Source organism: Enoplosus armatus, chromosome 2 (genome assembly GCF_043641665.1).
Source record: "Enoplosus armatus isolate fEnoArm2 chromosome 2, fEnoArm2.hap1, whole genome shotgun sequence".
NCBI lineage: Eukaryota > Metazoa > Chordata > Actinopteri > Centrarchiformes > Enoplosidae > Enoplosus > Enoplosus armatus.
The window spans coordinates 26,220,446-26,248,148 of NC_092181.1; the positions used below are offsets into that span (position 1 = coordinate 26,220,446).

The 27,703-nt window shown below is 45.3% G+C and overlaps 2 protein-coding genes across 2 annotated transcripts; one reads left to right on the plus strand and one right to left on the minus strand.

Moving 5' to 3' along the window:
- Positions 1-279: 279 nt before the first annotated feature.
- LOC139293403 (metal transporter CNNM1-like) lies at positions 280-13,023 on the minus strand. Its single transcript, XM_070915394.1, has 10 exons — positions 11,583-13,023; positions 5,492-5,635; positions 5,240-5,380; positions 4,644-4,813; positions 4,381-4,471; positions 3,555-3,700; positions 2,715-3,012; positions 2,264-2,368; positions 1,846-1,950; positions 280-359 (listed from the first exon to the last, which is right to left on the minus strand). Exons 1-10 carry the CDS (start codon positions 13,021-13,023, stop codon positions 280-282), a joined length of 2,721 nt encoding a protein of 906 aa, XP_070771495.1.
- A 1,975-nt stretch (positions 13,024-14,998) lies between these two features.
- On the plus strand, positions 14,999-27,656 carry hoga1 (4-hydroxy-2-oxoglutarate aldolase 1). The gene is made up of 7 exons (XM_070915395.1): positions 14,999-15,212; positions 16,010-16,138; positions 17,394-17,521; positions 17,915-18,049; positions 22,550-22,646; positions 26,298-26,431; positions 27,448-27,656. Exons 1-7 carry the CDS (start codon positions 14,999-15,001, stop codon positions 27,595-27,597), a joined length of 987 nt encoding a protein of 328 aa, XP_070771496.1. The 3' UTR covers positions 27,598-27,656.
- The last annotated feature ends 47 nt before the right edge of the window (positions 27,657-27,703 follow it).

Here is a 27,703-nt window from a genome sequence, read left to right on the forward strand (position 1 = left end):
TGAAAAACCTGTGAAGATGAGAAGCTACGGTTTAATGCATATTGCCAAAGCTGCACCCCCCCCCACCCCCCCCGTACTTTGATAAAATGGCGTCATCCATCCACAAGTTCAGTACATTTCTGGTGATGGGACCACTTCATAATCTCCTTCAGTGGGGGTGTGTGGAGCGTGTTGTTTTCAGATAAAACTCTGATAGCACATCGTCTTTACAAACAACTTAAAGAACCATCAGATGATGGAGTGTAGCACACACACACACACACACACACACACACTCTGCTAGGTTTTCACCAGCGCCTGTTCTGAAATGTCCTCTGGCGTTTTCTCTCCTTCGCGGGATTTTTTCCTCTTCTTGTGGCCTGAGGAGACAAGGGAGGAGCGTTCACATCCACATCCACATGCAGGGCTGCAGCTCAGACCACCATTTACAGCCACTTAAATGTGATTATTATTCGCCACCCGTTCTATTTACATTTTCCTCGCCTGAATCAAAGTAGATGAAGAAAAGAAAATAGTTTGTGTTCGCTGCTTTGACTCACAGGTGAAATTTGAATGATCAAGATCAGACAGCACAATATTTTTGAAATTTGAGTCAGATTAGGCGATTTTAGACGGACCCCGACCAATCATAGCTTGCGGTCTTTCATGACTTGCGTGAGATGCAGAGTGATCCGTAAGGTGCCAGGGGCCGACTGACGCAGAAATGTGCAGGTGAGATTAATTTGGTGTAATGCTCCAAAGACATGAAGGAACACATCATAGAAGTTATCGAACTGAGAGAAAAATAAATCTGACACTTTTGTCTTTTGTCTTCTTAACTTATCTTATTTCTTATCTTATTTTTATTCTTATTTTACCTTTTATATTCTACTTATTTGTTGTCAAAACAATAGCACCTTCAGACCACGGAAAAATCCTTGTAATGTACATGTTACTTGGCAATAAACAGTTTCTGATTCTGATTCTGATTCTGATTTTTTGCCAGGAAGACGTGAGGATGCTGCGTCAGTTGTCTTGTTGTCTTAAAATACACGAATAAATTCCTGATGTGCCACATCTGTCAGGCGTGGCCATTATCAGGCTAATTTTGTGTGGATTTAACTCGACATAAGATGGCTTTCATAGGAGACTGAAATGAACAGAAATGTCCATTCAAAAACCTTAACAAATGATTGTTGTTTGGGTCCAGTTTTATCTCTATGTGTAGTTTCTTGGTTTATAATCTGTGCTTTACAAATTGGTCAACAATGATGAACACAGTCGTCCACAGGTCCTTTAAGAAACAACATAGGAGTGCCAAGTGGGCAAATTAGAAACAATCATTTAAGTTTAAGTGGGAGGCAGATTCTGGAGAGGAAGCTGTGATTGTGAGTGTGTGAGTGTGTGAGTGTGTGTGTGTGTGTGTGTGTGTGTGTGTGTGTGTGTTCTCTATGGTGGTTGTGTTTGCATGTGAATGAACGCCCAGGAGGGAAAGAGAGACAAAGGCTTAGAAAAGGTTGGTGAATAAATGGTTTGTGTGCCCGTGTGTGTGGGTGTGGAGTTTTCTATTGCTGTCTTTGTGAGGACCAATATCAGTTTTAAACCATCGTAGTGGGGACATTTCTGCACTGAGAGGACATTTTGGCCAGTCCTCATTACGTCAAAGGACTGTTCGAAGGTTAAGACTTGGTTTTAAGGTTCAGGTTAGAATCAGGATTAGGTTAGGGTGCGGGTTGGGGTTGGGGTTAGGCATTCAGTTGTGATGGTTAAGGTTGGGGGCTAGGGAATGCATTTTGTCAATGAGCGTCCCCACAAGTACAGACATACAAACGCGTGTGTGTGTGTCTGTGTGTGTGTGAGACTAACTTAGTTTGAGGAGGAGTTTCTTGCCGAGTGTGTCCTCTGAGCCGCTCAGCGACAGGCTGCTGATGAAAGGAGACGTGTCCGTTTCTATGGGAACAGAGGCCATTTCTGAGAGAGAGAGAGAGAGAGAGAGAGACATAGTCATGACCCTGTCAACGGTGAACAGCTTTTGGAGGAGAGATTAAAGTCAGCTGAGTTTGTGTACAAGGTGAAACTTACTCAGGAACTTCCTGCATGAGGAAATATTTGGATGTGAAAATGAAACTGTTTAATTCAGGAAGTGTTACTCCTATTTGTTCACATCACATATGGTGACGACCCAGTTCCTCGTCGTTATCACGTATTAACGTTATCACGCGTGGACCAATCAGGTTTCTTTTGTGAGAGCAGCTGTTTACGTGAATGGAGTTGGACGTCGTACCAGTGTGTGTTTCAGTCTCAGATCTGTCCTCTCTGATGTACGGGATCTCATCCATCCTGAGAAACACTGAATCACTGGGACTCTTCTGGCCATCAGACTTACTACCTGCAGCACACACGTACATACAAACATATAAACATATAAATATATAAACACATTTTAATTTGCAGTAAAAATTTGATATGACAGATTGTAACGTCTTTTGTAAAATGCGTTGACACACACACTCACACAATGTTCTTACTTACACCACGACCAGTATATATATATATATATACTGGTTTAATTAGACTATTAGGTTGGTTTTGTAATTAGCATTACAAACATTACGAAGGCTCGAATCATCTTCGATTGGCATCAGTGTGAACTGTAAACCTGCGGCAGGATTGTCACTTCACCCTCCTTGTCTGGACTCCTCACCGTCACCCCGTCTCTGGTCCAGGATACTTACGGACGATGCGGTTCTTCTCGTTCAGCAGGGAGGTGCTGTGCGGGACGCCGGACTGCTGTCCTCGGGTTCGGGCCGAGCTGGGCCGGCCCAGCTCTCTGGGCGGGGGCATGAGGGTGGTGGTGGTAGTGGTGGTGGTGGTGGTGTGCTGCGGGGGCATTAGGTATGCCCCGTGCTCAGTTGTCGGGGCCTCCGGGATCAGGGTGTTGCCTTCCGTCGGACGGGTGTCGGCATCAGGCGTCTGAGGAGAGCTGTCCATGCGGGTAGCTGTTAAAGCGTTCTGGTAGTGGCTCCGGGTGATCTGACACAGAGGGCATTATGGGTACTTTTAAATCAAACTTATCAAGAAGTTATTTTGCTAATAAATAAGAAAATGTGCAGCTGTTAAAGCCTACTTAAGTACGCTTACATGAAGCCTATTTGGAGTAAATGTGATTAACAGAACACACATTGTCACTGTTTGTTGCTCCTGAACAAAATGGCCTCCACAAGCTATTATTAGTTATTATACAGTTATTTTATACTGTAAGATTTCAGATTTAACACTCTTAATGTCACAGCAGATGAGGCTGAGAAATTATATATATATTCAATCCAAAACTTTCACATTGTGCAGTGTAATAAACACTGTAGCCTCCAGGCGACACAGCTGGCAGGACTTCTCCTCTTTTTTTACATACTGACCCATTAGATTTTATAGGGAAATTAATGATCCTCAATTAAAACTTGAAACACCAAACACATTAAAGGAATGAAGCCCAGCCTGGAGCTGAACTACTGTCTTCAAGACCAAAGCAAAGGTGAAAAGGTCCAGACCGAGGTCATGTGAGATTCAGGTGCTACCTTGATGATCTGTAGATGTGTGAGCTGCCTGACGGAGTAGTCTGGCAGGTAGACGTTCCCCCCTCCGTTCAGCTGGCCCATGCTCCCCCCGTACAGCATGGACTCAGAGCGGTCCAAACCACTGCTGCGAGAGGGGGATCTGTGGACTGCAGAGGACGCAGACACTATTTCATCCAACGCGTTCTCGAGGACAGACGAGAACTGGTCAATCAGTCATCGTCAAGTCACGAGCGAGCTCGGGGGCGCTACCTCATTACACCCCTGCTTAACATGCGAAGGTTAACTGAAAACGTTCATTCATCTCGGTCACTTTACTCGATGAATGCTGCATTCGAGGGTTTGGCAGTTAACTGACTTGCAAGCGTTCACATATTTGAAGATCTGAAGATTTGAAGTCTGATTTCTCCTGATCTGGTTTCCACTCTTAAAGTGCACATCCACAAACAAACACACGCTGTGTTGGTGCCAGCAGCGCACACATATTCATTCACACGCAGTACTTTATCTTGAAATACTGTCGATTCTTTCAGATTCTTTGTGTTAAACTGCTTTGAATATGAAGTATATCTCCTCCTTTGGGTATTTGTGTGTAATTCACTTAAAATGTACTCTATAAATGGTGGAATTTGGCCTTTGGGTTAGGTGAGGATGTGGAAGGGCTAAATTACGATTAAACTCTGGATTACATTTAGGAGTTCAGGTTAAGGCAGGAGTTTAGGCAAGAGGTGAAGAGGCAGCACGTTTGGTTTGGGGGTCAGGGGGAGGTTTGTCATTGAAAGGACAACATAACAATCCAAGTATAAGGTGTTTGTGTGTGTATTTGTACCTGTTGGCATGATGGCAGGAACCCCGAAGTAAGAAAAAGCTCCGTTCTCAAACTTCAGCGCCTCTTTACCGAACTCCACCTCGACTCGACCCTGAAGAAACACCGAGAGACGCCACGTGAGCGGAGATAAACACGTTTTTTAACTTGCACCTCATCCTTGTTTCACGCAGGTTTAATACCCACAACAGCCGCTGTATATCGAGAGATCTCAAAATGTTCTGTAGGGACTGAACCACAAATGCCTAAAACATACAGGCAGGTACCTGCAGCACCAGGATGAAGTAGTCCACCGGTTTGTTGCGCTGGAACAGGAAGTGCTGCGCTGCTCGCTTGTTCTTCTCATCAAACTTGAGCTCCTGAACCACACTGGGGTGTTTGATGAGCCTCAACAAGATCTTCTCTGAGATGTGAGCTGGTTTGAAGGGCTCCACCTCTGATGGAGGGGGGAGAGCGTCACTGTTACGGAGGGTTTTAACTTCATTAGGGTTTTCACGTTCTCTTTTTACTCTTTCATGTGCGGACCTTCATCACGCATTGACTTTATTCACCTCGACCCTGAGATTTGTGGGTTTTGTTAAGAGGCAAACGGAATAAAAGCCAAAGTTAAGGTGGAAATGTTTATTTTAAAGCTGTGATGAAGGTCATAAACTAACAGAAAGGTCTGGTAGGATGCAAACTGAAGCACCTGTAGGCTGTGAGGTTGCTTCAGTCATGTAGGCCCTCAAACGAAATCCTAAACCTTAACTCTAAACCAAAGACCAAACTTCTGTAAGAATAGAATAAAATATCCGCAGTTTGGACGATCTTCCTCGTCTCTCCTCCCCTTGTCCCATAAAGCGTAGATGGACAGGAAGCTCACCTGTGGAGAGGAAGCGGTGCGTTGCCAGGAGGAGCTGAGGAGAAATCTTCACCTTCATCTCGTTCTCGGACAGTTTGAAGATGGAGAAGTCCTGCTGCTTCCGCTCGTGGTGAGAAACGCGACGCTTTGTACGATTGTCAGCTGACAGGACACACACACACCAACACACACAAAATGAGGATGTTCAAATCACACATCTGTTATAGTGATCCCAGCTATTTTGTCCTGTTGTGTGTGTGTTTGCATGCATACTGTAGAGGTCTGTCTCATCCAGGATCTCTGACTTGATGATCTCCTCGATGACGTCCTCCAGGGTGACGATGCCCATCACCTCGTAGAAAGGGTCACCCTCGCCCTCGTTGTTCACCCGCTGCACGATGGCGAGGTGGGACTTCCCTGGAGGGGAGCATTAACCAGGAGCCTCCAGTCAGAATCACTTGTTTCAACACGTTTAGCAGCGGGTACACGCGACAGCGGGTGAACAAAGTGTAAGTAGACATCAACAACAACAAGACATTTAAGAAAAAGTTACATAAAAACCTGAAGAGTAAAGTTTAAATAAATAAATACAATTTTAAAAACGTTAAGGAGCATTCAAACAAGGTTATATGTCCACATAACATGAGCAGACATGAGGCAGCCTTGCAGCCACAAACCCCACTTCCAAGAATATGCACAGATATACGTCCATGTATTATAATTATGCAGCTGTTCACAGGGACTGGACCTCGTCTTCATCACACCAGGAGATTTCAATTTCAATTTAAAGACATACACACTGTCATTTCACAGTTTATGTCCATTCCATGTTCGGTCCAGTGTGTAGGAACAGGAGGGAGGTATCGTGCATGTGTGTAATCGTAAATACTTGATCACATGAACTAAAACTGAACGATGAATGCTTTCATTTCGTGACGCGGAGATTCCTGAGATGTGGGAACCTGAACACAGTTGCAATGGTTGCATACTGTCAGATCAGACCATGAGGTTTTCTATTTAGAGTTTGGATTAGATCGGAGTGAAGCTGTTTCCTCCTCACATGAACGAATGACTCACACCGAGTGGGAGCGCAGCTCTGCAGTCCGATGTTGGGTAAGTGGAGCAGCAGCAGGAGCTGGACGGAGTGGGTGTAGCCGCAGGGAGGACGCCTCAATACAAAACACACACCATCGCATGGACACGCTCAGGTGACGTTTCCAGAGCCTGCAGTGCTTCTGCTGTGTTTACCTCCAGGATGACGAGTGTGTGTTTGTGGAGGTAGATGAATGACAAATAAAACAAAATGGTCTTCAGTCAGCGTCTGAAGTGGGATTTAGGACTCAATTAACTTAATTCAAGGTGGGTAAAGGAAGCGGAAAGGGTTGTTTGTGTGTGATTTACTGGCTAACGAGACACTGCACTGCAGACAGCAGTGGTGTCGTTGCATAATTCACAACTTTACTGTCAGAAAAGTGTACACACACACACACACACACACACACACACTGACAGAAAACAGAGTGAATGGTTGTTTGTAGCTCCTCCTCAACAGTCTGGCTCCAAATCAACTTCCTCACTGAGATTCTCTTTCTGTTTCTACACTCTCTGCCTGCCAAACACTACCTCTCTCTCTCACACACACACACACACACACACACACACACACACACACACACACACACACTCACACTCACACAAATGCACACAATTCGGGCAGAGCTGCATTCAGCTAAATAGGTCAGCCTTACATACAGAAGAGGCTGGAAGAGGGAGAGGAGAGCTAATATGTTGTCTCTCTCTCTCTGTATTCTGCAGGTTTTGAGAGCCACATCTCTGCTTTCTGTTTCTGTACATATTCAAACAAACTGCAACATCACATCAGAGAAAAAACACGCGAACAACCCGCGCGCCATCTTGTCGGACACGTCCAGATTATTCAGCTTGACGTATTTTCTATTGCGATCTTGACCAGAATTTAAAATAAAGTTTATTTTAACACATGGCCAATGAAGTACGTGTGTGAGAGAAAGCTGTTAAATCTCAGGAGAATATTGGGATCGAAAAAGCACATTTATGGTGGATGTATGGGGCAAAGAAAGCAGATATACAGTAAGATGGGAAAGAGAGAGAATGGATGACACGTGACAAAGGTGATGAGCTCAAACTTCTTCTGCGTAATCCGGATAATCCACCCGCTGTGGACTGTTTTCACTATATTTTTGTTTAATTTCAGTGCTGTAGAAAATAGCTCTCAGCGACAACTGTATCCAGGATCCACTGTTTCTGCTGTTGTCTCTTCTGTGATTTGGGTAAATTGACCTTTTAATGTAACTCAATAGGCGACACGGTCCTTTCACAAGCCAAAGTGGCACCGAGGGGAAACTTGGATTTCTCAGCTTGATGGAAATAATGTAATACGATGCACTGAATGTACATTTGACATGTCTTTTTCGATTTCGGTTTTTAAGGTTAAGGTTTAAGGTTCACAAGAAAAATACACTTTTGATGGAAGTCACAAGAACGTTGGCTTAAAAACATTAGCTTTCATTAACGCGCGTACCCAGAAATAAGCTGACAAAAAGCATCAACCTTCACAGGTTCTACCAAAACACAGGGGACTATTGCTTCCAATGACATGTGAAGTTTAGTTAAGACTTTTCGAGGTGGAAAATGAGACCCTGCAGGTTTTAGGAGCCTTTAGTACGTATTTAAGCTAATTCCTGAGCCATGGCTCGACCACCCGGCTTAAATCTCAGTATTTCATCTCTCATTCACTTCACCGTGTTTCCAGCCGGAGGAGAGATGGAGTCTATACAGTACTCCATGTAATGAATACATCCTTTGTTCCTGTACATTCATACTGTGGCAGGAACCACCTCCTTCACACCTGCGTGGACTTCAGAGGACTAGTACGCTGAACTCATTTACATCCCACATGTAGCTTAACAGCAAGCTCTTTGAACATACTTTAGATCGCTTTAGACGACAGCACGTACTGTAAATTACACTTTAGGATAAGGAAGGTGTCAGGATAAGAGCTGATTGGCCGAAACATGTAAAAAGTAAGATGGATACAGAGAGCAGATGGCAGGGAGACAAACACAGCACACTGAATATTTTATACTCAGCCTCCCGGGAGGCCGAACAGTGACGAGGACGGAGAGGGGAGAGGATTCAGACGGAGGAAATAAAGAGCTGTGGGGTTGTAGATATATATCATATAAATCAATAGAAGAACTGGTTAAATAAAGTCCCGTCTTATTTACAACAGCTTCTCATTAATAAATGAGAACATATCAGGCGGCTGTCTTCTTTTGTCAATATCTATCACATCTGGTACCTACTGACGCGCTCTGAGATGGAAACCGCAGATTAAAGTTAGCGCTCTTATCTTTGATTGTTTTTTACTAACGCTGCTCTCGTGGTGTGTTTTTGGCAACATCGCTGAAAGACAAACTCCCCCTCTAGTTTGAGCTCTCTGGCAGAGGGATCCAGGCTCTCGTCCAGGATTTGTGTGTAATGTTCACCGTTCAGCTTCCCATCTGTCCGAACAAGATTTCCCTGGCACGGAGGAGGTTCTCCGTATACCAGCATGCTACTGCTGCCGTTGTTAACAGCGGGGGGAAGGTGTTACTTGGCCGGCTTCGTTTGTGCCAGACATACTGCTTAGCATTCAGGCCAAAGAAACCCTCTGTGGTCTCACCAGACCGGCGGACTCTCTGCTACACCTCTGCAGTGTCTTTAAAAGCAGTGATTTACTGACTCTTGGCAGGCAAAGATATGATTTATTCTCCAGATACCGTTTCTTCCTTCAAACTCTTCTTGTATCGTCTTCTACTGCAGCTAATGAACTCTCGCTGCATGCATGGACTTGGTGATTTGCCTTTTTAGATATGTAGGTTATAGGAGGCGCATTGTTTCAACATCACTTAACGGCTTGATTTCAATGTGTAGTTAAGACCTGCTTCACATTGAAATATAATGTAAAAGTAAAAAAATCCGGTCTCTTCTCTCTCTGATCTCGTGAAGGTTGTTCAAGCTTTTGTATAATCTCGGTTCGATTATTGTAATTCGTTGTTTTCAGGGTTTAAAGCCAAAAGAAAAACGATCTCACGCCTTCAGATGGAAGAAAACGCAGCAGCTCAGCTTTCAACAAATACTTGAAGACAAATCCCATTTTACTGATTACCTTTAAAGCACTTCATGGCTTAGCTCCCAGTTATATTGCTGGATTGCAGCCCCCCCCCCTCCCTATGAGCCAGCACCTCAGATCCTCAGGCAGGGCTCTAGTCCTGGTTCAAGACTCTGCAGTCAGGGCCCCTCAGGTCTGGAACTCCCTGCCTGAAGATCCGAGGCTGCAGAATCAGTTTCAGTTGTTTATTACTTTGCATTATTGTTGGGTGTTTTATTCCATTTTATTTTAGTATTACTTGAATTGAATCTGATTTTATTTGCCTCATTGGACTTCGTGACTTAAAAAACAGCATTACATTTGGTGGAAGGGACTCGAAACACAAAGTTTAGGACTTGGACCTGACTTTGGACTCGGTGGACATGGCGTAACTTGACAGCCAGGACTTGAGAGTCACTTGTGACTTGGCACTTTAAAACTTTGTCCCACGTCTGCCTTTCCCCTTTGGTGGCATCTTAAAGTCAAGACAAATCAAAATGCGCTGATAAGACAGAGAATTACAGCCAGCGAGCTAACCAGCTGACACGTTCAGTATAAACGCGTGAGAGATGACAGATGAGACGAGAGCTGAACAACTTCGCGGGATGCGTGTCGACCCACAGCAGTGAGGAAGAAGAAGAAGACGTACAAACTAGGACGTCCAGTTTGACAGACACTCCACAACTGTTGGGACCGCTTTGTGTTTTCCCCCCAGAGCTCTCTGTGGCAGCATCCACTGCTGCATTGAAACAAATTTTTTTTCTGCTGCAGTGCCTGAAAGTGTTGTTACAGAGAGAAAGAGAACAACGCAGGGAAACAGACGAGGGGGGGGGTGGGGGTGGGGGTGGGGGCTTGTTTGTAATCCTCTGGTCTGGTTTGATTATCTCATCCAGGTCCCTCTGTGGCACAGAGACACAAGAATCATGTTTGTCTTCATCCTACAACTCTGGAGGCATCTGGCTTCCACATATGGAGGTTACACTACATAATAATAATAATAATAATAATAATATTTCCAAAGGCATTTCAATGAGTTTCCAGGCTAAAGAACGAGGCTCATCTTGAACATCATGCAGGCGACACCAGATTTTCACTCAGTGCTTATAAAATAACCAAAAATGTAAATATACGAGCTGCCACTGTAAACAGAAGCTGCCTCGGTCAAGGTGTCCTTCTCTGTTTACATCCGTCTCTACCTGTCCTCCCCACAAACCCAGCAGAAAACACACACACACACACACACACAGAGAAAATGCTGACTGTGCAGGGTCCCTGAACATGCAGCAAGGCAGCAAAGAAAAGCAAGGCCTGTGATTGGCCGATGAGCACCCCACCCATTTTAAACTCTACAATAAAGCAGGAATACCAGCTGACTCCATGCAGGAGAAAAGGCCGTTCTGCCGCAGCAGCACTGCAAACGGGACTTTAACTCTTGCGGGGAGGGGCTCTGCACACCGCACGCTCCTCTCCAGCTCTTATTTACACAGACAACACATTCACAATACTCGACCGTTAACTAATACTAATGCACAAATAAAACCTCGTCATGCAGCCAATAAACTAAACAAACTGAGCACACATACATAAAACCAAGGACTTGTTCTCAGGTGTCCCCTGAGACAGCCTGATTAAATAAAGTTGCATTTATTTGAATGTGTGTATCTAAATAGAAGTCATTCTCTTCAACTCCTGACTTTCCCCTTAAAGGTCGAGTATCTTCCTCCTGACCACCTAAACGCCTCGACGCCGTGTTCTTCTTATAGGGGAACTTCAATCAAGCGGGCCACCTTCGCTTTGTGGTCCTGATGAGGAGACACCTGGACCCACCAAAGTGCTGTCTCACCTCTCCGGATGTGTCAACCTTTCAAGACTCTAAAGAATAAACTCTGATTTTATTTCCACTGGTGTCTTCTTCCTGAGGGGGGTGAGTGTCAGGTTGATGATAAGCAACAGATATAAAAGGCGTAACCCTCACCTGTTGTGCCCCCCACACTCACAGGTTACCATGGTGACTAAACACCCATCAGATGCCAGGACTCCATGTGGGATCATCTCCCCTTCTCCTGCATGCCAACACTGACTCTGGTGCTACAGCTGTGACGAGTGTTGCTGCTCTGAGGAGCCTTGATGAGGATGAATATAAAGCCCCCCCCCCCCCCCCCCCCAACACACACACACACACACACTCCTCACCTTTCTTGAACTCCTCCAGCATGGCGTCCAGTTTGGTGTCGTTGAAGACGCAGTGCAGCGGGTGTTTGTAGAACTGGGTGATGGTCTTCAGCGGGGTGCAGTCGTCCGGGTCCACGAACGCCAGGTCCTTGACGAACAGGATGTCCACGATGTTGGACCGCTCGTTCTCGAACACCGGTATCCTCGTGTATCCGCTCTGCATGATATCAGACATGGTGTTGAAGTCCAGCACGACGTCCGAGGCCAGCATGAAGCAGTCGGTCAGCGGCGTCAGGACGTCCTCCACGGTTTTGGTGCGCAGCTCCAGCGCTCCCTGGATGATGTTGAGCTCCTCTTTGACCAGGTCGTGGTACGGGTCGGTGACGCGCAGCATCTCCAGGAGTTTCTCTCTGGTGTAAAAGTTGGAGATCTCCTGGTTGAGGATGAGGTCTAGCAGTTTGCTGATGGGGTAGGAGATGGGGAAGGAGAGCACCATCAGCAGCCGCGTCACCCAGATGGTTTTGGAGGCGATGGCCAGACCGTGACGGGACGCCACCGAGTGTGGAAGGATCTCCCCGATGAAGAAAATGCCGAAGGCGCAGATGACCGTGGAGAGCCAGGTCATGCCCAGGATCTGGCACATCCAAACGGCGAGCGAGGCGTTGATGATCGCGGTCCCCAACAGTAAAGTGCAGAGGACGTAGTTACCGTGCCGACGCACCGACTCGATTTTCCGCGCGTAGTTCTGCTCCTTGTCGGTGCCGCTGTTCTGGAGGACCTGCAGCTCCACCGGATCCAGCGCCAACAGGCTCAGGTTCAGCCCGCTGAACAGAGCTGACAGCCCGAGCAGCAGGACGGACACCAACACCTGCAGCCAGAGCTCCGGGACAGCCGAGCGCTCCACCACGGCCACCCAGAAATCCCTCGTCCGGTAGTGTTCCCATTTGGATCCGTCAAAGGCGCACATGGAGTAGTATTTCATCTTCTCCCCCCTCCGCAGGTCCTTGGCCAGCAGCTCCACCAGCACCGAGTTCTGACTGGAGGCAGACTTGAAAGAACCCAAAACCTCGATGTCGGACGTCCTGGCGTTCTTGTCCATGCACATGTTCCGCTTCGGGTGAACTTGTCCCTCTCGCCCGGGAGTTGGCTCCTCGATGAAGGCGATCCAGGGCGCGGCGTTGTTGGCGCGAGTCCCCGCGGTGCGGTTGAGCCTCTGCGGGGAGGTGGAGTAATAAACCCGCAGCATGAAGCGAGTCCCCTCGGTGGCTTTCAGCACCCCGTCCGCCACGGACAGCTCCGCCCCGGTCTCCTCCGGCCGAAAGCCGAGCAAGCCGAGCGCCGGGGCGGGGAGCAGAGAGCAGGCGGACAGGGAGAGCAGCAGCAGGCGGGAGGGAGAGAGCGGAGTCCCGCGGGACAGCGGGGCTCCGGTTCGGGACCGCGCGGCCGCATCCTCCGCAGCCATGACGCGGTGTGAGATGCTCGTTCAGTCCACAGCTCCCGGGTCACGTGGTTCTGCGTGGTTCCGGTGCACGTGTGAGAAGGAGGGACCAGCAGCTCGGCGGTGATTATGATGTTCTGCTGCACCGAGAGAGGGGCGCGCGCTCCACTGTGCCGTGACGTAACTTTCTAATAATAGCCTCGAGCTCACCGTGAAAAATGACGAAGACTGTCGTAGTGACCCGGGAGTTCACGGTTTGTTCAGTCTCATTGTTCGGGCCTCCGCTTGTGCCACTTTTCTGATCCTTCAACAACAACTGAGTCCTATAATAAGTTAGAATAAGTTAGAATAAGTTTCCAGATCGAGTTTGTTATTCCTAAAGTAAAAGTGATGGTTGGAGGTAAACACAAGGCAGGCTGTCTCAGCAGGTGATTCTACGGCTTTATAAACTATAATAAATGGACCTTTTAGTTCCTCTGATTGTGCAAAGTCACTGTTCCTCTGCTCACACTCACTGCTGACTGTAAGATTAGTAGTTATTACTCACCTTTATAACTGCACCGTGATGGTTCAGTTATTTTTGTCTGGGTATTATTTTATAAACATTTTCTGTCTGAGTCTGAGATTTATTTTGAAGATTTTTTTTTAGAAGACTGAAGAGGAATTACAGTAAAAAATCAGACAAAGTAAAATAAAACCTGTTTGAGAACCTCCAGGTTGGGAACCACTGCTCTAACAGGAAGTTTCGAGGTTCTTTCTTTTTAAATGAAAGCCTAAATAAACGCCGAGATGACAAATATAGTTCCATGTTTGCTGGAGCTACACAGGTGTCTTATTCAGTGTTGTGAGGTGTTATTGTGGCTGAACCCTCTGGTCTGGAAACAGCAGCCGATCCCATCCTCATGTTATTGTCTGAACACACAAAGTCTGACCTTGAACCCCACATGATCAAAAGAATGTACCCCCTGTACCTGGTCCTGTTTCTGGTTTTCTGCCTGATGTGCTCTACCTGAGTTTTGACCCGCTGCCTGCCTCGGGCCTCTGGATTAGTTAGGACTGCCTTCTCGAGACAGACTGTAAGATTTAGTAAAGTGGTGAAGCCTTGAGTAGAACAGGATACCCCTGATGGGGTCTAGACGCTGGTGGTATTTTCTCACTCAGTCACCACCAAACCTCTGTGTATTTACCCTCAACTTTGCACATGTTCACATACTATCAGACTGTAATTTCCTACAAATGAAACAAAACAAAAAATGCATGAACTCCTAACTGGGACATACAACACTGAGCCCCTGTTCCCACTCCTGGATGTCCTCTATGAAAGACGTGCGCCAGGTGAGGAGGAGCCACGTGATCAGATGTCCCAGTGGTTTGTCCGTGCAGTGAGACGTTTCTCCGCATGGTGGCAGTGATGTAACGGCTATCAGAGGCCGTGGAGCCGATAACGTGTGTGAATGGCGTCACTTTTAGTTTTCTAACTATAATATTTCATGTCATTCTAATATAATAGTAACAGACATGATAATCCGCCCTTCTTTATATCATCTTGTTTTATGTTTCTATTCCCTTCAGCCCCCCCCCCCCCCCCCCCCCGGGCTCCTGGGACATGCTGGTGCTTGATGAGCCCTTACTGCTGCTGGGCGGGGCTTTGGATCTGTTGCAGCATACAGCGCTGACACTGTGAGGGGGGGAAACATTGTTTCTGACAGTCTTTTCAAACAGGTGTCAGCTGAATGAAACGCTCTGCATGCGGGTCATCGCGTGAAGTTGACAGGAAACGCGCAAGTTCAGCTCCCCGCGCAGAGCGAAGCGTGGCCGATTAAAAACGCGCTTCTGCGTGGAGCGAAGAGTTGTGACACTTTCAAAGTTGCTCAGAAATCCCAAATTCTGGTCAATATTTACAAAAGCGGGTTAGTGATTAACTGTCCTCGGCTGCAGCAGCTGCACAGAGTCCCAGCACACAGGCAGCGAGCAGCTCGGTCACTCTGTCCGCTTCACGATGCTGTGCGTCCGGGCATGGAGAGGGCTGAGTCCCCTGCGCAGAGGAGGTCACTTGCCGGCATGGAAACGAACCCAGAGCTACACAGCAGCTGCCAGGCTGGACCTCAGCGGGATTTATCCGCCCATTGCTACTCCGTTTACCGCCAAGGAGGACGTGGACTACCAGAAACTGTCGGAAAACCTGCAGAAATATGCCAAGATACCATTCAAAGGTCAGGCCTGAGGCACAGAGCGCACTTTCACCAACACAACTCGGGACTCTGCAAAGCCAGCGGAGTCTAGACAGGATCCCAGAGTAGGCCTAGAGTCCGAGGTGCAGGGGTCATTGAGAGGGGTCCAGGTGGTCCACACTAAGATAAGCTTGAGTTGGTAGTGTAACACTGGTAGTGACTCACACAGTGTGTGGCAGCAGTCTGCGTGTCTTTGGTGAAACTTCAGAGTGTTTTGGACACCAGCCACACTTCAAAACCTGCTGAGGGACTGCGTTTACTTTACAGTCAGTCCGTCACCAGTTTGTTTAGGGACCCGACAGGGAGGACAAAGTCCGGCATGGAGGAAAAAACGCAAAATCACCTGGAGGCCTGCAGGTGTTTGTCGCCCTCTGGTGGATTTCTATCACTACTACAGATATTACATTTCTAAAGCCTACAGCTAATGGTGTTGCTGCTACTATTAGCATTAGTACTTTTAAATGATTACTAGTCCTACTAATATCATTTCTACTGAAACTACTAACAGCCCATTTGTCTGCTGCTGTTACTGATATTACTACTAATACTATTAGTTCTTATCTACTACTATGATTACTAATCGGTGTACAGGTATATTATATACCATTTTATATACTCATACACATTTAAAACTTCCCATTAAGGTTGAGTGACGTGAATTTCACATTTTTTTTAGTTAGTTAAAAAGTTAAACAAGAAGAAAGTTTTGGCCACTAGTTTCAGAGGTTCAGTTTGTTAGTTACAAACAATCAGATAAACATTAGGATGTTGTGTTGCAGGTCTGGTGGTTCAGGGCTCCAACGGTGAGTATCCGTACCTGACAGAGGAGGAGCGGGTGGAGGTGGTGAGGACGGTCAGACGGTGTCTGCCTGCAGACAAACTGCTGATGGCTGGATCCGGCTGTGAATGTAGGTCCCAGTGTGTGTGTGTGTGTGTGTGTCTATAAACACCTCTAATGTACACCATTAACTACTACAACTATGAAAAGCTGCTTTTAAAAAAACAATAGTAAGTGTTAATAACTGTGACATTTTAAACAACATGAGTTTCATCTGTTAAAAGTCGACGCTCTGTCAAAACAACCACTGATCATCAAAACGTGTGAAAAGTTGGCCATCAACAGATTATTTTCAAAAGTTTTCTCCGTTAAAGGAAAATAGTTTTTACAGCAGTCGTGAATCAGTTTGTTCATTTTTAGAAAATAAAAACTTTGTTCATTTAGAGCTTCAAATTAAGGCTGCAGCTAATTATTTTAATGAAACTTTCATTATCGGTTAATCTGCCAATTATTGTCACGATTAATTAATTCATCGTTTAGTCAGTCGCAGTTTCCCAGAGACCAAAGTGACGCCTTCGCATTGCTTCTTTTGTCCAACCAACAACCCAAAGGCTGGTCTTTTATACTGTCATAAAGGACAAAGAAAAGCAGCTCTACTACAAACGTTCTGATTTCTATCAGACTTACAGGTCAGACTCCCGTGTGTGGAGGTCAAATCGACTCTACGTGTGTTTCCAATATAGATTTTAGGGGCCTTGATTTGAGCTCATTATCAGCTGGTGGTGCCATTTTAATTTCCATGGGCTGATAATTGAAGTCAAATGGAGTCTGTAACAGTTCTATAGCACATAATGAACATTCAGAGAGAGGGGAGAGACGTGCATTAACTCGCTCTATAGTTCCTCTGCTTCCCTCCTCTTCCTCCATTCACTGCCGATATAAAAACCTCCAGGCTCTTTCTTCATCAATTATTTCACAGATATTTATTCAATGAATATTCCAGGGACGTGGCATATTTGTTGCGTAAATCGTCTGGGTCCTCCATGAAATGCCGCTCATGGAGGAACTAATTTCAAATCCAAGGTCTGTTTTCCAGCCGTCTCTCTCCTTTTTCTTTTCAGTCTTTCCTGTGTCTTTCCTCCGTCCTCCTCTTTACTACATGTACTCTGTGTATAATCGAGGCCAAGGTTGTTGTATCGAGTTTCTAAAGTAGAAGAAAGAAGTCGTATACGCAGTTGATGGAGTAGAAATGGAGGCTTTGTACTTGAGGGCCTGCGTGTATTATATGTACATACAGAAGGTGAATTAAAAACTGACTATACGCTATAGAAATATGTTGAACTAGAAATGAAAATGTATTTTTTTTTCATCTCTCGTCTGTTCAGCCACGACAGCCTCAGTCCGGCTCACAGAGAAGATGGCGGCAGCCGGAGCCGACGCCGTCCTCGTGGTGACGCCCTGCTTCTACAAGGGCAAGATGGACGGCCGCGCTCTGATCCAGCACTTCACAAAGGTCACACACACACACACACACACATTTAAACTTCAGTACTTGTGAGGACCCTAACTGACATGATGCATTCCCTAATTCTCACACTAACCATAACCCCAACGCCTAAAGACGAGTCAATACCGAAAACACCCCAAAAATTCATATTACATATTCAAACTTAACATTAATGTTAAAACAGAGGAAACCTCTAAATCACTATTAAAAACCCTTTTCAATGGAGGGCTGCGATGGATAAATGTCAAGTGATGGACGAGTGTAGCCATAACATAATATTAATATGTGATTTGATATTTTATTGTAAGAATTGTGTGGCTGAAACTGCGGCGTTGAAAACGAAGGGAAGTCTGGCATCTAAACATGGAGCAGTCTCATGTCTCCGTGTGTCCCCTGCAGGTGGCGGACTGCAGCCCGGTGCCGGTGGTTCTGTACAGCGTGCCGGCCAACACGGGACTGGAGCTGCCGCTGGACGCTGTGATGCAGCTGTCTCAGCACCCCAACATCCTGGGCCTTAAAGACAGCGGAGGAGACGTAAGAAACACCTTTTTTTTTCCCCCATGTGATCTGTGAGTCGAGAAGAAACTCCTGATCAGCCGTCAGTGCAGGTCAAGCAGCCACGCTGATGCTTAGCTGACCTGACAGGGCTGCAGATTTCTATGTAATGTATCAGGGCTTGAGTCTCGTTTACATCAAGCTATTTGATATTAACCTGACGAAGCAAGACGACATGACGTGTCTGAAAGACACATCAGCAAACTGAGTATTTCGAGACTTAAAAACTCCTGAACTTAGATGACAAACTAGATGTTATAAACATAGAATGAAGCAGGATTTTGCAACGGCATAGCCTTTGTTTTTGTCCGGATTTATTTTCAGAAACTGATTCTTGTGTCGTGTTGAGGAGGAAGTTTATGTTTCCACATCAAACGCCATGTTTTCTAGATGGAAAATCTGAAGCGAAGCCTAATGACAGCTCAACAGGAGGTCCGTTCATCCAGTCAGTTGTAGCGAGGGTTCATTTCAGGACTGGGTTTCTTCTCAGACCAAAGCTCAGCTCTACCTCAGTGCTCAGTTAGCATGTTAACATGCATTTTAACAACTGTTTGATGTTAATATGTTAGCATGTTAACCTTTAGCTCATTCAGGCTTTATATTTGTATTCTGGGACTCCACTAGAGCAGCTTTGCATGATTCACAGTTCTTAAAAGTCCTTATTGATCTTCTGCTGGCCCTTCAAACTGAACAACCTCCAGAAACCTGAAGCGCAGTCCCAAGCGTCCCTGTACTTGGTGGGTGAGTGCGGTGACTGTACAGTTGTGACATCACAACCTTACGGAAGTCCTGACGGCTCGTTTAAAGGCACAGTGTACTTTCACAGAATTTATGCAGCACCTCGACCTGCTTTACAATCAAAAAAGACATGGAAATCTCACTTTCTGCAATATGGGACCTTTAAACATTCAGCATGTTAGCATGCTAACATAGCATTTAGCATGTTAGCCACAGCATCATCAAAGTCCTTAGGATTCATCTTCAGGACCATGACCTTAGAGATATTTACTGTAAAACGTACGGCTCACTCTAAAGTCGATCTTTAAGTTTCAGAAGATTAATACCTCTCAGTCAAGAATCAGTGCTTCAATGAAGTGAAGCAAAGTGGAAATTCAGTGTGATTGTCTCAGCACTCACAGTGAGCTAACCTGCCTCTCATCGCCAACTACATTACATTGAGTTTTTGTGTTTTTTCTTTCATTTTATCTAAACAAAATGATTGACATGTTTGTTTGTTTTTTAACAACTTTATAAGCTGGCATCAAAAATCAAACGACGTGAAAAAACGTTAAGCTTTTCGAACATTTTAAAGAACATTTTCAAGTAGCAGTAGTGACACAATTATTTAAGAAAGCAACACTAATTTGACAGCAATAAAACAGCAATGTCAGTAAACTGTAATGCTGCACAATCCGTAGAAACAGTCTTTTGTGGTGACTGTTGAAGACGTGTGTGTATAGTATTCTCCTATAGGGTTGATTGCAGGGTTACTTGTTGGAGAGAAAAGAACAGTTTGCTCTTAATACCTTTTCGTCTGTGTGGGAAGTGTTTGCAAGAAGTTGCAAATGGATTTCTGATTTGGGAAATAACATGTTTGTCCACTTGCTGGGAGACAGGAGCGTGGGTGTAGTTCAAGTGCAGAGCGTCCCTGCTCAATTGTAGGCGTGAAGAGGCCAAACACAGAAAACAATGGGTGATGGGTCAATTTGAGGAAGGCAGACAAATCGCAGAAAGATTATTCAGAGTGGCAAACACACATTTCCTCACATCAGCCAGCTGCTGCTGTTTAACATTTTAAGCATGGATGGTCTTTGCTGGAATCTTGTTATATTTTGGCCAAAGTCAATTTGAACTTGGGCTTGCAGGAACGAGACGACATATTTCCATAAAAGAAATCAGTGTTTTGTCAGCAGAATCTGGTGTAGTCAGGCTGGTAGCAGCCTCGCGCCGCGGGATCATCTCCGATTGATCTAAGATAGCACACGATTGGTTGCGCTGCCTTCCGGAGAAGCTTCCTTATTGTCTTTTTCCTTTGCGCACGAAAGCAGGCACCCATTACATTATAAGTTTCCTGAGTCTAACTCTTAACAGCGAGTGTTTGGAACATATTGAGCATAGAGACGGTGGAGAAGTGGACTGCAGGAGTGGTTTGTAAAGTTTAAACGATTAAACGGTCCAACGTCTAGAGGTTACTGCTCCAGTTATTTGAGTTAGTTTATTGAAAAAATAGGAAAAGCTTCGGTCTCTGCGACTGTAAGCTCGTCTCAGTAAACAAACTTCTGAAGTGTAATGGAGGAGAGGTAGACATAGAATAAAAAGGATATAATCAAGCAAAATACCACTAAATTGCACAGTAGTACAGTACTTTAGTAAATGTACTTTCCAGCGCTGGTTTTCAGCGGAGTATTCCTTTAAAACCAGATGTTTAGCGGAGCTTGTTAGAACTGCTTTTGAGACAAACGAATAACATGAAGTAGAAGCAGATTTGTTGGTGGGTCCACGTGTTTCTGCTTTTGGACACACAAGACCGAGCTCATCTGTAGAGCTTTCGATGTTCTTGTCATGCAGTTAAGATATTTGCTGCTTTAAAAATTCTCCCCTCAGGGATCATTAAAATTTAATCTCATCTCACCTCAGCTCCTCTAATCTGATTGGTCCCTCCCACGCTGCTGCTGCACACACATCAGGTGTCTTACTTTCAGCCTCCTGCCAGATGTGTGAACACAGTGAGCGTCACGGTGAGGCATCGCCGACTGAAATCAGCGTGCCTGTTCAATCCAAACAATTAGATCCTAAGTGAAATAATTACAACGCCTACTATTATTTAACTCCGTAAGAGAGCCGGGAGCATTTATCATCTTAAGATAGTCATGAACGCTTAAAATGACGCGAGAAGACTCAAACTAACAACTACACTTTTTCATTTAGAGAAAATGTATGTGTGCATGATTACATATAGTAAACAGTCCGTTTATTTCCTCAAGGCAACATTATGCTCCAACATTAGGCTTGTAAAGGCAACAACATGCTCAACAACGGAGATGTAACACGGTGGAGAGTGATGACCCAGGTAAACGTTTGTACTATCTGCTAACACTCACAGGCAACGACAGACACAGGTACGTGTCATGGTCTAAAGGTGCTAAAGGAAGCGTCCCCGAGAGGTTCGGGTCTTTCTCGCTGACGGTGAGGACGAATGGATCCCACAATCAGGTTTAAGAGGCGGCTGTCAGCAGCCATTCGTCACTCGTGGACCTTTTTTTGAAACGTGAAGGGATCATAAAAGTGATTACCGTTCAATCCTGAACCAAATGTCCATCCAACAGTTGTCGAGAAATATGAACCTCATGGTGGCGCTAGAGGAAAAGCATCACCAGAGTCCTTAGGATTCATCATCTGGGGGCCGTGACTGTCCAGACCTGGAATATCTCAACAAATGCTGGATGGTGATCCAGAAAGCTCCCCTAGCAGCATGACTACTGCTGAATTATTACATAAAGTATGTGTGACATATCTAATGTCGCCTGTTATTACCTAATAATTACTACTGAAATCAGTTTTTTTTTCGTTTTTATGCATATTGTTCTGGGATATATCTGGGAGGGGGTGATCAAGACCCCATTCTTCAGTGGAGTTTCCCTACGCTTTCAAGTTGCGCGCTAACGACGCTAATGAGACTTAAAAAATAAAAGCTAATGAGTGTTTTTCTGTCGCCGGGGCAGACAGTACCTTTGCCGCGATGTTATTTTCCCACTGGGGAGCTGTATCGAAATAGCCAGAGTGCTCAAGCTTTCAGGAGAGCAGCAGGAGCTCCTATAACCTGATTGACTGACTGATCAATTACAGTCCTGCGTGTTTGAAATGACTGATATGGGGAAACTGATTGACACCCGGCAGTTAAAAATAGACCCTCCTTGGTAACAGTGATGGAGACTGAAACCGGAGGCTGCAGGTTTTCCCTGCGGAGTTTTCAGCTTCACGTGCCGTCTCACGCTCCCTTTGAACATTTCAGGTTTATTTGGATTCTGCGCTTCATGTCCGGATTGACAAAAGAGAATTAAAAGAGGCAAAACAAAATAGGGATCTTATCAATTATTCATGATCCTCCTCCTCGTCCTCCTCTTCCTCTTTTGAAGTTGATTCCTCTTTTTTTTCCCTCACTTGGGACTCGTCTGTTTCTTCTCTCTTTTTCTTCCTCCTCCTCCTTCTTCTTCTTCTTCTTCTTCTGTTTGGGATCTCGAACGATCCCCTCCTCCCAAAACCTCCGCCATGTGAAGAGTCAGTGCTCGTCTCAATTTGAGCGATTTGTTTACCTTGTGAGATGTTGGCTTTGTCGTCGTCTCTTGTGACAGCCTCTCCTGGGATTAAAAAAAAAAAACCCCAACATCAGATATGAGTCCTGACAGCAGGAGGAGTGACGACAATGAAACAGACCTGATGTTTTACCTTCTCCTCTCTCTCTCTCTCTCTGTTCCACAGATCACACGGATCGGCCTGATTGTTCACAAAACCAAAACGCAGGATTTCCAGGTGTTGGCAGGCTCAGCAGGGTTTCTCATGGCCGCCTATTGTGTTGGTAAGAAGCCCTAAAACAGGACTAACAGCGCCGTTGTTCCTCGCAGGGAGCGGTCGCTAGCCTTCATATCCCCCAGGCTGCGGTCTCCCCCACTGTTTGTTTTCTTTTTATCTCCAACCAAATGAACACGTTGACGTTGTGTAGTGAGGACCCGAAATGAAAGATATACAAAAAGACAACAAAGTGTAAAGAAACATCCACATAATTCACAAACGTCTAGTTTCTTGTGATTCTTTTGATGACTGGTCGTCCACGTGAACCTGCTGGCTATCAGATGTCAGCATCCCCCTCTTTCTACCCATAAACCCTTGCATTCTGGGGTCACTTCCTGTAGTTGTTTCAGATTTCGCTCACCCTCCAGATGAAGAGAGCAGCTCCCTGAAGAGATCGTGTGTCACCGTCTACTGAGTGTGCAGAATTTTAGAGACCTCATCCTGATATTGAGTTGCACAGGCTGCATGTCCTGAAGATGTTGTTAGATTTTCTACCTCCCAAGCAGCTGTTAAGGTTAATTTAATTTCACCGTAAAAAATCAATTAGCAAAAGCATGGAAATGAGATGAGATGGGTAATCTATCACAAAGTACAATTAGTCAACTTTAATTGATTAGAATTAATGAGGGACAACTGCCCTGTTTTTTTTTTTATCTTAAATGTTATGTAATTTTCTTCAGCCCAAGTTCAGCAGAGTCCTCTTTTCCTGCGGGGACGCATGCGATCTTTCATTTGAAGTTGCGGTAAATCATAAAACATCAGCAGCGTCGTCACAGCGGCGTGATGAAGCGATGTCTTCTGCCTTCTTGATATGTCGGCCACGTACAGTGTACTGTAAGCCTGGATTAGATAACACGTTGGGGGATAGGCATCAATATGATGCTAAAGAACCTAATGAGTCATGTTCTCCCACTGTCACTCACACACACACACACACACACACACACACACACACACAGCTCTCTGATCTTTGCACCTTGACATGTTTTCATCTCCATAACTGAAATATGGTAGTAATTGGCTGTGTGTGTGTGTGTGTGTGTGTGTGTGTGTGTGTGGTAAGGTAACGCCAGTGAGTGATTGATATGATAATGTGTCCGTGCTGTGAGTGCGTGTTCAAGTCTTGATATCGGAGTTCATGCTCTCGACACCCCCAAAATGGCGCCGAAAGCGGCGGCCCGTCCACCTGTCAGTCAAAACCTCGCAGAGCTTTAATCGTCGACTTCTGTTCTCAGTGAAGTTTCCAAATCTCAAAGAGGAAAGTCTCAGATTGAAGCCGAAATCTCTGGTTTCACGATTTTCCTGCTTGTCTATACGTTGAAGCCCTAAGTGTTATCCAGCCGTTGTCATTGTTATGCATCATTGTCTTTTGCTTAGGGGTTGTGCTTGTCTTTTTTTTTTTGCATGAGCAAACTGCTGCTGATGAATTTTTCATCATGTTTGCTGTCACTTCTCCTGCCGACATGGGTGGAGTTAAGGAGAGCCGAAGTAAAACCAGAGCTTAGAGGAGAGCATTCATGGACAAGAGAGACAGTTATGTTGTCATAAAATACAAAACTTCACTGGAGCATGAAGAGTTCAAACAGTGATGTAGCAGCTACTAGTCTAGTTTAGAATATGAAAAATAAACCTCACGAACACTTTTTACTTTTTAAGGAAGACCATGAAACCCTCAAAGAGAGATTGTGTTGGAGAAGCTGGTGGAGGATTAGCCTTTGCCGTTAGGTGACAAAGGTTGTACACGTGACAGCTGGCGTCCATGGTTCTAGCAATACTTTAAATAATTGTTGATGCTGCACAAAAAGTAGAACTTTCAGGGTGTGATGCTTCTACAAAGAGTTGAATGAACATGAAAATATACATTAGACTTTCCTCTTCTCAGTTTTCATTTTCAAAAAGAACTCCCTATCATAACTTCATGTCCAAATTCATCTCAAGGATCTAACAATCCAAAATATATTTTTATTTAGGCGTAGTGTTAAAGAGTTAATTGATTATGGCAGTTATTTAATGAGCATGACCGTGTGTTGTTGGTAGAGATCTACTTCAGTTGATTCTTGCCTCGCCTCACTGTGCTTCCTCTTTCCTGGACATTTTGAATCGGATAGTGTCTCTATTCATGAGCTGGCACTCGCAGTGCAGCGAGGAGGCGGGGCCGCTGGCCTGTCACTCAGCAGCGTTAGGTAAGCTGCCGTCAGCTGTGTGATCTGAGCGGCGGCGGACCACAGAAACATAAATCAGACAGAAAATCCGCCCATCAGCAGCCGCCGGCTCGTCTATCCACAACAACAACGGCTCCAAGGCCACGGACGGAGGCCGACTCTGCTTTTCTCCTCCACCAGACGCAGACAATGTGATGTCACGCTGAAAGGCCATGATATCTTGTTGCCTGGGAAAATGTACATGTGTCTAGCTCTGTATACAAAACAAAAAACAGGCATCAGAAGAAGCGCTGCTGCCTACTGATCTGTCAGGAAAGAAAAATAACAGGATGGGAAGCTGGAACGCTGGACTTCTATCTCAAAAACTATGTCTGTTGTCAGTAAATAAATTATGTATGTGTTGACAACTGCAGTGTAAAAGCAGAGGAGTGATGGATGGCTTTATTTAAGAGGAATATATGTTCAGCTTAGAATCCGGCAGAAAACATGAGCCGTCCTCACGCTGAAGCTTCACATGGCTCTCTGTTGGCGGAGGAAATTCTCCGACCTCTTGGGCAACTCAAGTGCTTCTTGTGCTTTGCTGTGATGCATGCTAATGTTTTAGCGTGTTAAAGTGCTGAGATGATTGATCAAATGTGTGATTTCTCAGGCCACCTCCTTCACCTTAACATCCATATGAAACCAAATTTAATTAACAATTGTGAATAAGAATACAGCCCCTAAAAGCTGGAACAGGTTTGTTTGCAGAAATATGAACTTTGCTACCCAGAAATCCTGTGAGATGACTTCAGTTAATTGTTTAGCAAAATCGGATGCTATATAGCGCAAAACAAATCAAGCTGACCAGAGAGATTTAATGTCGGTGAGTCCAGTTTTCTCTTGGACAAAGCTCACTGGCGTTCCCGTTTATGAGCCTTTCCTCGCCGATGACCTCCCCCAACAAGTGAGGATGAGAAGTTCTTCTCTGCTGCAGCCCTACTTTGTGATTTAGGTGACAAAACACGTACAAATCTTTTGCCCGGTGCTTTTTCTTCTGTAGCTCGCTGCATGGCTCTGGGGATGGATGTGTCGAAATGTGAACTCATCAGGTCCAAATTCGTCCAATATTTAAGTTTTATGACCAAATTCCTGCAAAACTAACAACATTCCCATCAGCCTCAGCTGTACTTTGTGTTTGGTGCTAATTATCGAATGTTAGCATGCTAACATGCTAAACTAAAGATGGTGGACGTCATAAACATTACCTGTGAAACATCAGCGCGGCGTTAGCATTTAGCTCAAAGCACCGCTGCGCAGCCTCACACACACACGGAGTCTTGTTTACTCTGTTTTGCTTGTATTGAGTCAAATTATATCACAGGGAAAGCATGTTGAGGTTCACGAGGTCAAGAACATATCACATTGTAAAGCAGTATATAAAAAAAAAAAACACCTGAAAGGAAAGAGGGAAGAAAATCTGTCTTCTATATTGATCCTTGAACTCCATTGTGATCTAGGTGCGGTTGGCGGAGTGTGTGCGCTGGCTAACGTGTTGGGCCGGGAGCTGTGTGAGCTGGAGCGTCTGTGTGTGTCCGGTCGCTGGGAGGAAGCCAGAGTCCTGCAGCAGCGCCTCATCGAGCCCAATGCCGCCGTGAGTACCATCTGCTGCGTGGTGGACGCTTTTATCCACCGCAGAACAAACGGTCCTCAGAGACGAGCTCCCACAAACAGTGACAGACTGGAGGTTTAGTCACATGTCTTGGAGGTAGAACTGATCTGGAGCCTGAAACGATCTCACTGGCTGTATTAAACCGGAGTGGGAGAAGACAAGCTGCAGTTGTTTTGGGTTATTTTCCAATCAAGATACGTATTCTCAACGATTTTACGTTTGATGACGTTTAGCTCAACAAAAGTCCAGTCTGCCCAGATACAAGGCAACTTCCCTCTTGCATGCAATAATGTGATGCATTAAAAGTAACCTCGTAAAACTACTTAAATGTCCAAATGAAAACCACTCTCATCAATGTAAATATTCTTCTACCTTTGCTGGAGTCTGACTGAGTATTTTATTCATCTGCTGTTGGAAAAGTAAGAACCACAAACAAAATGCGCTGAGTCGATGGATAGCACAAGAAATAAAACATACCATGGTCATTTTAAAAGGAGAGGAACTGTAGCTGAAGTGTTTTGTCAACACAGATCTAAAGCAAGCAGGTAAAAACAGTTTACTTCTGGGTTTTTTTGGGGTGAACTTGTACAGTATGTGAAGCTGAAACAGGCAGCGGATGAGACGGAGGCTGGACCTCAACAACACAAAGTTAAATGTCAGAGTTTGTGTGCTGTGTGTTCTGAGTGAGATGCGTGAGGAGACGGCGCTGAATAATTAGCTTCAGGCTACAAATGTGTCTGTTAAGGTGTGTTAAATGTCAGTGCCCTTGCAGCATCAATCTACCACGCAAACACCTCCACATGCTGCATCCTGAAAGTCCAACTTCACTCTAATATCAGGTGCCACGCCGTCTGGATGGAGCTCAGCAGCCAATATCCGTCGCAAATAGCAAACACGTCTGATTGTTATGTGTCGTTATTGATAACGCTTTGAAACCACTCAAACACCAGTTTTCTGTTGGGGGTGTATGGAGACTGATTGGAGCTCTGTGTTGCTAGGTGACCAGGAAGTTGGGAGTTCCCGCCCTCAAGCAGGCGATGGAGTGGTTTGGTTTCCACGGCGGCGCCTGTCGATCACCTCTTCAGCCGCTCACAGAGGCAGAGACTCAGCAGCTGAGGCGGGACTTCTCCTCCAATGGCTGGCTGTGAGGTGTGTGTGTGTGTGTACTTGCACAGCTATCTTTGTGAGAACCAATTTTAGCTTTAAACCTTGGGAGTGAGGACATTTTTGGAAAGTGAGGACATCTTGGCCGGC